The following is a 13,918-nucleotide window of genomic DNA, read 5'->3' as shown; positions in this document are numbered from 1 at the left end:
TCTTTGAAGCTTTACAAGACCTAGAAGCCAAATATGACTTTATATTTAAAGAAAAACAAAAGCTCGCTATTACATCTATATTTGACTGTCAGGATACCTTTGTAGTTCTGCCAACTGGTTACGGCAAGTCCAAAATTTATTCACATTTGCCAGAATTGTACGAACTTGTAACCCACGTCAAAGGCACAGTGTTAGTTATATCACCAATTCAAGCCCTTATGATAGACCAGGTTACCAAACTTGAAAACAATGGTGTTAGTGCTACATTCGTTGGAGAAAAGCAAACAGACAAAAGTATTCCGGCACGAATTATTGAGGGTGAATTCTCCATTGTGTTTTCCTCTCCTGAAGCAGTATTGAATAAAGGTCCATGGCGGAGATGTACTACACAAGGTGTATTCCATGAGAATTTGAAGGCAGTTGTTATAGATGAGGCTCACTGTATAACACAATGGTAATTTTTTGATATTAATATATTATGTGTATTGATCTACAGTTTTTTTTTTTATTAAACTATGGAGGCAACAATTTTGTATGTCATAAAATCAATAAGGAGATGTGGCCATGATATATTTGCCAATGAGACAACAATAGCTATCCACCTGAGCTCATATGATATGGATATTAGAAATTATAGACAACCGTACAGCTTTCAACAATTAGAAAATACCCATGCCCTATAGGCAGCCATAAAAGGCCCTCACAAGAAAAATATGTCACCTGAACAATTCAATTGAGAAAACTAATAATGACTAAATTTATAATAAAACAATTATGAAAAACAAATATGGCAGACATGTACTAACAACAACAACATAAAGTTTGTGTTGGGTTTCTGGGTTTAAACACGTTGGTGCCTGGGACACTGGTGTTATAGCACAATATGATTTAACAGATTTAAAATTTATTTTTGAAACTATAAAATTACATTGAAAAAAAGTAATATGTTCAGAAAAAATACAGAGTCAGATGTTGAGACCTTGTCAGACTTTAATAAAAAAATATGTGTACATAAACAATAATTAAAACGCTTTCCAATACATGTAGATTGGTTGTCTTGAAATGGAAAAAAGGAGATGTGTGTATGATTCAATTAATGCAGTAAGAAGAATGTCAGTCTATTTCTAAACATTATATTTTTCTTTTTTTGCTATTTTAGGGGTGGTGAATTTCGCAAGGAGTATAGTCATCTTGGAGAACTTCGATCTGTTGTGCCCAAAAAACAACTTTTGTAACTTTAACAGCAACTGCAACAAGATCAATAAAGAAAGACATTATGAAAACACTTGATATGGACATCAAAAGAACAAGCATTATTTCCGTGATACCAGAAAGACCAAATTTATCATATTATGTGCAAAAAAGTAGTAAGAATTTGGCAGATTTAGACTGGCTAATTAACGATCTACTTAAATTTGAAAAATCCACCAAAAAGACAATCATATATTGCAGAAATATTGTTTCTTGTTCCAATTTGTATGAGTATTTCAGACTATCATTAGATGACAGAAGTGAATCTCTAGATGATAGATTGATAGGAATGTTTCACCGTTCAACTGCTGATATCAATAAAAGTCATGTGCTTGATGAGTTTCAGAAACTTGACAGTTCTCTGCGTGTTGTTTTTGCTACCATTGCGTTTGGAATGGGTATAGACATTCCTGACATTGAGCGTGTCATTCACTGGGGAGGGCCACGAGGTCTAGAGCAATTCTCACAGGAAAGTGGCAGGGCAGGCAGAGATGGTCGCTCAGCCGTATCAGTTATTTACTTCCGTGGATATGACTTGGCTAAGGGAAACTGTTCAGAAGAAGTGCGAGAATTTTGTAAGACTGAAGACTGTTTAAGGAATACTTTGTGTGCATACTTTCAATAAGATACTAGTGGTTATAGCGTTATAAAGCCTGATCCTCCTTGTACATGCTGTAGTAACTGCAAATTAAAGTGTGTCTGTGGATTCTGTAGTGAAAGCCAATTTCTAGGTAGTGAATTAGATAACTTGTCGGTTCTTGATGAAGACTTAAACACTGGTATTAAAAGAGATCTTACTCTTGAACAACGACGATAACTTCGTGAAAACTTATTAGACTACACAGAATGTCTTATTGAAGAAGAAAGTGAACTTTCAAGTGAGTTAGAGGACTTTGCTTTAGACCACATTGTAAAAAATGCACCATATTTGTTATGTGAAGATGATGTCATATCTCTAGGACTTGTTAGCCCCGAGCTTGCTGCAGATATTTTAACACTTATTGATGAAGTCTAAGTACATACAGTGATTTAGGGCCATACTTACATGACTTATGTCAAAATATTGCATGAAAATTGTTGTAGAAATGCAACATACAACATGTACAATGTATTTTCAAAAACTCAACCAAGTTTTAAAAAGAATTTTTTTTATCATGTACATCTACCTGTAGATGTTCAATTTTTAATGCTCAGATACATGTACATGTATGTACAACTGAACATGTGAGATCTCCGACATTAAGAAAAATACTGAGTTGATTAGTCATATTTTAAGTTCAATGTATCATAAACATTTGTCATACATGTCCACATTGTCATGATTATCTGGTTTACTTTTTAAAATAAATAGAAATATTTTACAGTTATTTATTTGCACTGTCTTCTCTCATTGCCGAAATTTGTTTTGTTTTGTGCATGTTTGTTTGATTGATACTAGCAAAATGTCCAATGATATACATACATGCCTATTATTCAAGAGTATTAAGAAGTTGTCAATCAGTCCAGACATTACACATGCTACAGTAAGCTTCTACTGAGAACCTGAGATAACAGTTTTTATTTGATGTGTTTCAGAGTTTTTAGTTTTCTATGTTGTATTATGTTGGCTGCTGTTTGTCTTGATGTAATTTTTTATAATTTCTCAATGGCTTTATTAAAATATGATGTAGTATTATTGCCAATGAGAGAACTGTCCTTCAAATTTCAAATGGAGTGGATGAAAGCAACTGTACGACCTTCAACAATAAGAAAAACCCAATAAAAGGTATTTACATGAAAAATATGAAGCAATTCAATTCAAACTTACAGCCTAATTTATAACAATACAATTTACAACAAACAAAATGTAGGCCATGAAGCGATGACAACAACTGAACTTCAGGCTCCTGACTTGAGACAGGCACTTCATGAATTTGGTGGGTTTAAACAGGTTTGATGGCACCAACCTAACCTGGGAGAGTGTTGTTGGTTTTCCACCTTTTGAGTTGATTGTCCCTTTGGCATGTTTCTACTTTCTTTTCCACTAATGAAAGAAGCGGTATGGACTTTGATCATTGTTGTAGGCTGACGGTGACCTATAGTTGTTAATTTCTGTGTCATTTCGTTTCTTTAGGAGAGTTGTCTCATTGGTAATCATACCACATCTTCTTTTTTATATAGTTTCTTAAGTTTCAGTTATAGTACACCAACAAAGGTATGGAGAAAACCAACAGCCTAATTATTGTACAAAACTAGATATATCATTGAGATGGGAGCCATCTCTCTGGGCCCCGCTGTGAATAATGTGTGGTCAAAAATTTGTATCTTTATCATTGGACATGGGGTTGTCAAATGAAACCAAAGTTTTGACCTTGACCTTTGACCTAGGAAGTTGTACATAAATTATGACACACCCTCTGGTGTTGGTTTATATACATATCAAGTATAAATTAAACTTTGAAATCATAATGGTTCTCAAGATATAGAGCGGACACGATCTTTACCATAGGACATGGGGTTGTCAACTAAAACCAGAGCGGACATGATTTGTTACGGACGGACGGATAGACTGATCACTATAGGGCGGCCGCCATTTTGCGGGGCCCTAATAAGCATCAAAACCAACAGTGGAGAATTTAAACCAGCTTTACTCACGAGATCATCAACCATAACACAAAAGAACAACTAGTCTATTCATGCCCTTGATTACTGTATATTCAGAAATTTATGCTATTTTCAATTATTTTAAAAGTAATCACATGATGAAAAATTTCAAATTTAGATTGTAATATTTTTTGTGCAGCTTTCCTGATCGATAATAATTTCTGAATTTACAGTTATTAAAAACAAAAAACCTGAAACTGACAAGAAGTATAAAGAATCAAAGCATTGGAAGTTGTATTGAATTTTTATTTCAGATCTGATTAGATCAAAATAAAAAGAAATATATCATAAATAAAACTAAGCACATACATGTACAAGGTTTTGTATGTGTAATCAATACACATGTATATATCTTGGGAGGCAACTGGTTCAATATTTATATTTAAAAGGATTTTTCTATAATGGAAAGGCCTTTACAAAATTTCTAAAATACAAAAGTTATATATACAAACACAAAGACTATTAAGATAAGATAATAATTTATTAAAGGGTAACCTGTTGATTGCCTCAAATTTAACATTATAAAAAATATAACCATGTAAAGTAACCATTATCCAGTCAAAAAAAAAAGTATTAGATACTAAATCTAAACAAAGAATTCAAATGTATCACTTAATATTAAACATGCCATCGAATTCATGATTTAAATTTCTATTCAAATAATAATTATTTTTTAGAAACAAGCTAAGCATTCCAGAATTCAGTGCCAATGTAACAATTAGATGGGGAAAAAAAATACATTAGTAGCTACAACTTACAACCTATCAGAATTCATCGTAATATTTCCATCTTTTAAGGGGAACATATACATGATATAAATGTTAAGAAAAACAAAAGCAGAACACATCAATATAAACAAGAAGCACACATAAATATAAACAAGCACACATAAATATAAAAAAGAAGCACACATCAATATAAACAAGTAGCACACATCAATACAAACAGACTCAGCACACGTCAATATGTACAAACAGAAACAGCACACATCAATACATCCAGACTCAGCGCACGTCAATATGTACAAACAGAAACAGCACACATCAATATGTTCAAACAAAAGCAGCACACATCAATATATACATAGCACACATCAATACAAACAGATACAGCACACTTAAATATGTACAAAAAAGCTGCACATAAAATAATACAAACAGAAACAGCAAATATGTCAAACTCAAGCAGCTCGCATCAATAGAAACAAGTAGCACACTTCAACTAAAACACAAAAGCAGGACACATCAATACATTAAAAGCACAAAAAACACATATGTACAAACAATAGCAGCACACATCATTATAAACAAGTAGCACACATCAACTTAAACACAAAAGCAGGACACATCAATACATTAAAAGCACTATTAAAATGAATAGAAAATTTGTGTAGCATGTACATGTATTCAAAAGCAAACATATTGTAATAGAACCAGAACAAAATTTTAAATTCAAACCTTTGAATTCATTGCTTTTCCAATAAAATATGAAAAAATAATAAAATATGTACAGTAAAATATGTAGCACCATAATACTATTTATACATCAAAGCACTGAATTTGTAATCAAAGTAAATAAGACCGTAGTCTTTGTGTCTTTGAAAATTCTTCTTTTTTGCTGGTGAGCCAAGAGTTTAATTTTTGTCCATCCAACTTGGTTAGGCAAATTGAGTTCATACAGTTAAATGTGCGGTGACATCTTCCTGGAATGACTTGAAAAAGTTCTTCTGGTTGTAAATGTTTTACAAGAATGTCAATATCTTTCTGGATTGATGGCTTGTTGTTCGAAGGCTTTCCAAAAAATTGGTTTAATCCTGTTGTATAGGAATCAATGATGTCATTGCAGCCTTGGAGACTTCTCCCGCACCTTTCAATTGATGAACCGGTCAGGTTGCCTCTGAGAGAGTTTAAAGCATCTTTTGCCCTCATATTCATAAACTCAAGAGCAAGGTCTCCTGGAACGTTAGCTCCCTTTCCACCATGTATATTGACACTTTGGTTGTTTTTCAGTTGAAAGGCTTGTTTTGGAGGCAGTATTGCCAAAAGCTGGGCATGTAATTTAAAAGCTAGTAGTTTGTATTTAACATGATTGTTTAAAGCGAATTTTAAAATGTCAAATCGCCACATTCTAACTAAACGTTCACCATCATTTTCTCTCGCAGCATCTTCTCTACACCAGTCAAATAGACCATCCCTTAACAAACTGCAGCTGTAATTGTGTTTAAAATCTTCCTTCTTTTCTTCAACCTCAAAGGTGCTTTGGACATGTTGGTCAGTATCATTATCTGGCTGTAGAACACCTTCGAAGTCTTTATAATGACATCGAAACCTTTGCTTTGACCTACATTTCCCATCTACAGCGAAAATTTTCTTGCAGCCAGGATATCCACACACATATCTTCCTTCTTCTCGTGTATTGGTTTCTTTAAGTGTGTCTAAATCAAATTTTTCTGTAGTTATGTACTGGTCTACAATATCTTGGGAAAGTTTTTCCAAGAATTCCTTCTTTTGAGTGTCGCAAGTATGATTAAGGTCTTTAAATTTGTCTAACGAATCAAATCCTAACAACTGCATGGCTCCAAGAATTATATAGCCTCTTGTCACAAATCTTAAGAATTCTCGACAGTCATTTACTGCATCTTTCACCTATAAAGAATAAAAAATATTTAATTTTTTTTTTATGTTGAAATATAAAAATTACATTTTAATTAAAAGTTATACAATATACATCAACTTCATTTGTGCGAAGAGTTGTCTCATTAGCCAGCCATCATACCATATCTTTTTATTTTTATACGTGCATATGACGCTCAACAGAAAAGAATCTTTATGAAGATTACATATATCAAAACCAGTTGTAAACGGTCATGTAACTACTTATGAAATCATGAAACAATCTTTTCTGTATCAATACATTCCCACTTTGGCTGTAATTTTTGCAATGTTGAATAATTTACATTTTTTTTTCATGTTTGTTAATGGTTCACAAAACTTACATTTGTAAATGGAAAGAATATTATGTATATGTACATGTACCTCTGATTTAACACCTCTTCTATCAAACTTGTTTTTCAGTTGGAACTATGTTCCCATTTCACCAGATGATGATCCCTTGAAATGGAGGTTAAATGTATCCTGAAAATAATAATAAATATTTAGAACAAGTAAATTTATTTGTTACATGTATACATAATTGTTTATGCATTGCCTGAAAAAGAACAAATCAATTCATATGACACATGTACATGTACAAATGTATGAATAATAATGATGCAGTGTACTATGGACACTCTACTATCTTGAAAACTGACATTCTATTGTTGTTGGTTTTTTGTCAATTGGTTGACAAACTTGGGGTCTCTCCCGATTCCTGTAGTTTTTACATGAGACAAAACAAGATGTAAGCTTTGATACTATATAAATTCAGCCAGTTCAAATACAATTATACAATGGCTTTATGCATGATAAATATACATGAGGTTTAGTTTCAAGTTGTATACATAATACCTTTTTTCTGATTTTGTGCATCGACGAGAAACAACAACCTAGACTTGAGATTTACAAATGATTTAACGTAAATCCACTTGGATAAAATATTATGATGATAAATGGGAGTTAAAAATTTCATATTTATTTCCTTTATTTAGTAGCACTTACAACTGTATAGAGGAACTATATATACCTGTAGTGATATAACATGGCCATGCCAATCTTCGCTTTTCCATATAAAGCCATCTAATCTGTCTTCACATGTCACTGCATCAATTCTGGCTTTCTGTGCAGATTCACCCCTCTCAACACTTAAGGCATCGCCACCTAACAACAATGGCTTTAATTGCTTGTCCCTCTTTGGCACATACTGTTGTAAATGTGTAATTACATCGATCATTTGTTCCGTGATGTTTTCATCCTTCTCAAGAATTCCTAAAGGTATCTGGAGATAAAAGCAACATAATATGTTTAATATGTTAAAAAAAAATTTTAAAAACCACAAAGAACTTGTTTGGAATAAAATTTAAATTGATGTAGAACACATTGGCAGTATTTTTTTTCATGTGTTTTTTTTCATACTTTTTTTTATTTTAACAATTTTCACTGTTAATATTAGATCTTTTTTCTTCAGCAATATTTCTCAATTTTATTTAATGCCTTTTCTAATTGTATGAACATGATCATTATTTAAATAAAACACCAAAAGGAATATATATAGCAAATTATTAATTATATTGATGGCAGTGTGAGATTGTTATACAAGGTTACATGCAAAATGTTACGATTATTAAAAACTTACAACTGTGCTCTTCTTTTCAGCCTGTTGTGAAAACTCATGTAAGATGTGGTACTGCACAACTTGTCTGTACACAGATAGTCCTGGGATGTTGTCCACTAAAGCTCTTTGTATCAAAACTTTGAAATCTTCATTCAGTTGGTGTATGTCATTGTCACTTGGAATGAACAAGTCATTAGATAATGATAGAATGTCAGCTTGAGGGTGAATCTCATCTAACGGGTCAGTTGGTGTTGCTCTATCATTAACTGCCATTGAGTGGACCAAGTTGTGAACTTTGTTGCTGGTATCTCCAGTCTTGTGTCTAGTCTTTTGGTTCATATTCAAATTGTCCATAATAATTTGGAAAGAACCGGTTTCCTGAATTGCAGCTGACGACTTAGTTGTAAATGGAGAATCTTCTTCACATGGTACTGATGGTTGCATTGGTGTGTAATAAGTTGTGTGGTTTCCTATGCTACTTAAAGGAGTTCTAGGTGGAACAGATGTACCTGTAAAATAAATTCAAATTTGATACACAGAACATATAAGAATTAAATAAGTAGATTACTATTTGGCAAGATATATCTTTACTCAAAATATTAGCACCTCAACGAGACGTCATGAAACAAAAACAAGCAATTCTCTCTTATAAGTCTCAGCATTTCTCAAATTCAGATTTAGAAAAAGGAAAGGCACCAATATAAATGTACACCACACCTAGACCCTCATAACAGAATTACAACACTGACAGCTTTGAAGTTATTTTTGACAGCTATTTCATTATTCTTCTTAAACACTTCAGTGATTCTAGATTAGTGTGAGTGACTCTAAAAAAATAAGGAATCCACACAGAAAAGACACATTACATGTGCTCACCATTATCCACAAAGTCGTACAGCTTTTCCATAGGAGAGTCTGTAGTTGGAACTGTCTCTTTACATGTATCTACTGAGGAAAAATCTGAAGTGGTATCTGTTATAGGTTCTGCTATGTACATTACTGGTGGACATTGGATGAGTAGAATGTTATCATCTGTGGCAATGTTCTCTACATTACATTCATCACTGGTTGCTGCATATGTATGATCACCTAAAAAGCAAAATACTTCAAATTATATCAAGATTTATAAAAATTAAAATGATTTATACATGTATACTGGTATATCCACATCCTTTGACCTTTGTTTGGCAGCCATATCACATCTCCTTACTAACGTACTGTATATAATAATTTTCCTGTATATATATTGTTTACTTTAGTAATGTATCAATAATAGATATCATGGATATAAAAGCATTTTAGCACCTTTATCAGGAGAATCTACACTTTTATTAAATATAGTTGCATGTACATGTACATGTAGGTAAAAATGAACATGCCTTAATTATAATTTACAATAAAATATACCTAATGAAGTGTTCTGATCTATTGTTTTACTGCTGAGTTGTTCTGTCCATCTCTTCACAGGCTCATCAAATTTCTCACATAGCTTATCAATTGTATTCAGTGTGGACTTGTAGGAACTACTAAGTCCTGCTGGTTAAAGGTGGTATAAACCTGAAGAAATAAAATACACCATTGAGATTTGCTGCCCATGTTATGTATTTGGAATAATGTACAGTAAAACTTCAGATGTTGTGCTAAAATGTACATACATTAGCTATAGTAATTGAAATTGTTTTACATTGTCATTTCGGGGCCTTTTATAGCTGACTGTGCGGTATGGGCTTTGCTCATTGTTGATACCGTACGGTGACCTATAGTTGTTAATTTCTGTGTCATTTGGTGACTGGTCTCTTGTGGAGAGTTGTCATTGGCAATCATACCACATCTTCTTTTTTATATGTGAAGAAGATCAATACATGTATGTGCTGAACAGATTTTTTCTTATTATTTATGAAAAACTTTTTGTGTTAAAATTGCTTTGTACATACATACATCTTGTAAATCTAAAAAACACAAAGAAATGTTTTTTTTTTTAATAAAATATAGTGCTGAAAGACCCTCGTGAGAAGACTGAATCTGTATTTAAATGAAGTACTGTACATGATTTATCTTTATATTATTAATTTTTAATTTGCTTACCTTTGTTCTAACATGTCCTCGGAACATTAACACACTGTTTATAGAATGAATAGTGTTCATTTGCTGATTTCTGGTAAACAGAAGGACGGCCATGCTGGTAACAAGTCTGGGTTCATTTTTTTTCTTCTCTACACATATTGTCTGAAGTAAGTCCATTGTCAAAGGACATTTATTTTCTAGTTGCTTGTAAGCTGATTTCCATGAAAACGAAGAGAGATTTGTTGACCTTAATAAAGAGTCTTTGTTCTTGATTACCTCAGTTATTTCCTTATTTATTTTCTTTTTGATCACAATGCCAATTTCTTTCTTAACATCTAACTCAAACATGTGGTTTACAGCTGTTCTGTATTGTTTCATGACTAAGGCACGACATGCCAACTTCTCATGTCCATTTAAAACTGTGTTCCTGGAACTTCCACGATACCCTATGTTCACCTAAAAAAATTAATCTCAACAGTTACTATTATTGCACAAATAAATGTATTGTGTACACATGCATTGTACAACATTATGCAAGTTGATGCATTGTTTATAAAATGAGTACTTATATACATGTATATACTGTATACATGTACATGTAATCCTTTTCTTTCAACTTTTGTATGTTTTAGAAAAAAAAATGTTATTTAGACTAATTACTTTTAATTTAGTTAAACATGTAGTCTTTATACATTTTTACATGTAAAACATTGTAACTACATTTTACCTATGTACCATGTACATGTATAAAAGCTATATGTAGTACCTATAACGTGCCAAGGATCTGAGTCGAAGCCCGTACTGTAACATATAACTACTAACATTCATGACATATCATTAAGTCTTGGATTAAGAGCTGTATAATTGGCAATCATACTTAATCTCGTTTATCAGGTTTATATAAAAATTATATATAATTTGTGTCAAATTAACCCAATTACTGTATGCATTATTACGCCATATATATATACACACAATTACTCTAAATACAAATGTATCAGCAGAACAATGTTCAATCTGCAAATTTTTGTTCTTCCCTATATACAATAACATACATGTACATATCAAGGATTTGTTTAGTAAATTATACAAATCCTTGTACATATATATTGTAATTTTTCATTGGGTTTCTTTTTTATGATTTAATCAAGGATTTGTATAGTACTATCCTTGATTTAATACTTCTACATTTTAATTCCAGCTGGCAATTCAGTGCAAACATGATCATATTTACTGATTATTTATTTCCATTTCTCTCAGGTTTAAAAAGATTTTTAATAAAATAAACTTTTGTACATGTATGTTAATAATCTGTAAACTTTTTTCATGTATGGCTAAATCATAATTCAGATACAAATGCATACCTTTACTTTAGGCCCTGGAGACTGTGTTGATTTCTTGTCAGAGAAGCAGAGACGTCGTCTATTATTCTTTGGTGTTTTTGTTGATGAATTTGATGAATTTGATACATTTTTATCTTGTTTCTTAGCTCTAGGAGTGCATCCAGACTTGGTGGGAGTAAGGCTACTTCGGTTTCTTTTCAGTTCACTGCCACGGTCACTTGGAATAGAACGATATTCAATCTGTATAGACAAGTTCTTAAAGTCATTCGAGGCAGAATCCGTTAAAGATGTTTTTGACTGATCGTATTTCTTACTGTTTGTTGAGACTGATTTCACAGAATTGTAACATTTTGCACATATATACACATCTTCATTCTTGTCGAGAAATTTTTTCAACAGATCAAATTCAAGGCTGTAAGTTTTGGCTATTATGTCTATAAAATCCACATCACTGATGTTAGAAACCTTTCTTCTTCTTTCATTTTTCAAATTCTTGTCAAACACGTGCGAACAATGTAAACAAACACTACTTTCCCACTCCATTGCACATCTTTTGTTGTGGGATTACTATGCTCCTCCTTCTTTTTGGCGCCATTGTGATGTTAAAATAATACCATAATGCAACGCGTCACAATTTTCCGGTCTGACGCGTTTTTATCGTGTATGCATTCAGGCGTTAATGTAGTGATCGATAGGGAGCGTAATATAACGACTGGATTATTCGGGTAAGGGAATATTTTTTTTCGACCTATTTTCGTATGCAACCGGATGTGACGTATTATGATTTGGTGGTATTACACCTAAAAGCAGACCGGACGTGGCAGGGTATTTATACATCCCTCTTCCCTAACAACAACAAAAAAAAAAAGACACACTAAGCACAGATCTGAGAGAACTCGCAGTTACTGACAGCTAGTTCAAAGCCAATAACAACTTATAAAAAAAGCATGTATCTAAGACTTAAATATCAATCAGTACACATCCGACATCCAATGGATTTAGTGTAAAGACGTCATTAACAGTCGGGGAAAACATGACCTTGTGCAATGCCAAAATAAAAGTATAGACAGACTGTAGTGCCGTTAAAGTGAATATGTATATAACAAACCTATTAAGTATGATTTTGATTTACTGATAACAAAATCAATGTTTATACCAATAAAACAGTATTCAAATATCTAATTACAGTGTTGAATTAGTAACCTTTTAGAAAAAGTTTATTTAAAGGATTGATAAGTTTACCCGGATCGTATAGAATTGTCCGGGTTCGGTAAACAGCATCACCGTAAAATTAGGGATGTGCTTTTCCGTCTGAAATAAGTTTTTTACAGGTACTACCAATACTTGCAAACAAATCTTTTTATCTATGGGAGAATTTAGTAACGGTTTTACGTAATTTGTTGTTACGAAATCCCTGACTTAATAATTTACCAGTAATAGATTGATTACGCCTATTGAAATCCAAAACGTCACTACAGACAGGAGCATACCGAACGAGTTTGGATATATAAACACCGTAAGATGATGCCAGAGGAACATCACCGTCCAAAATAGGAAAATTAACAATAGGGAAAGAAAAGGCATCCCTTTTGTCGTAAATGTTTGTGTTGAGTTTCTGGTGTAAAACTGAAATATCTAAATCTAGGTAAGGACACTTATAGCTGTTAATATTTGATTTATTTAAAGTAAGTTGCTGTGGGTAAATGTCGGCAGTATATTTAGAGAATTCTTGATTATTTAACGAAAAAATATCATCAAGATAACGGTAAGTGTTGTTAAATTTATCAATAAAATGGAATTTAGACGAGTCCCTACTAAGTTTGGCCATAAACTGTGATTCAGAACAGTACAGGAACAAGTCTGCTACTAAAGAGGCAGAATTTGATGCCTATTGGAATACCTACAATATGCCGATAAACTTTTTTTTATTTCCGAAACGTACATAAATGTTGTCAAGGAGAAAATGTATGACTGTAATAATCTCATGACACCTCCAGTAAGTATATCTAGCATATTTACCTTTCTCGTTTGAGAAAAAGGCTTTATATGAGTTACAGCAAATACATTTGCAATTATATGTATCGAACGATCATTTAATTAAATCGGAGAACTTTTGTTTGATAAGATTGTGAGGAAATGTAGTGTAAAGAGGGGAAAAATCAAAACTGTCAACCGAATCAAAAGGACAACCAAAACCACGTAATTTATCTAAAACACCCAAAGATTGTTTACACTCCAAAATGGTTAATTCCACTATTTTCATATGTTTTATTACAAAAACTAATGATCAGTTCTTTTATAGTAGTTAAGGAACTCGTTAAAAGCACTGAAATTCTAGTAAAAGAAAA

General features: G+C 32.4%; 1 protein-coding gene across 1 annotated transcript; it reads right to left on the bottom strand.

Annotated features, from left to right (window-relative positions):
• Positions 1-4,119: 4,119 nt before the first annotated feature.
• Positions 4,120-10,783, bottom strand: LOC127701428 (uncharacterized). Its single transcript, XM_052205305.1, has 7 exons — positions 10,249-10,783; positions 9,571-9,720; positions 9,040-9,252; positions 8,185-8,672; positions 7,576-7,827; positions 6,930-7,028; positions 4,120-6,539 (listed from the first exon to the last, which is right to left on the bottom strand). The coding sequence occupies exons 3-6, from the start codon at positions 9,158-9,160 to the stop codon at positions 6,975-6,977; spliced, it is 915 nt and encodes a 304-aa protein (XP_052061265.1). The 5' UTR covers positions 9,161-9,252; positions 9,571-9,720; positions 10,249-10,783; the 3' UTR covers positions 4,120-6,539; positions 6,930-6,974.
• Between the last annotated feature and the right edge of the window lie 3,135 nt (positions 10,784-13,918).

This window comes from Mytilus californianus, unplaced genomic scaffold, assembly GCF_021869535.1.
Source record: "Mytilus californianus isolate M0D057914Y unplaced genomic scaffold, xbMytCali1.0.p SCAF_5, whole genome shotgun sequence".
Classification (NCBI taxonomy): domain Eukaryota; kingdom Metazoa; phylum Mollusca; class Bivalvia; order Mytilida; family Mytilidae; genus Mytilus; species Mytilus californianus.
This window is presented reverse-complemented; position numbering and strand designations above follow the sequence as displayed.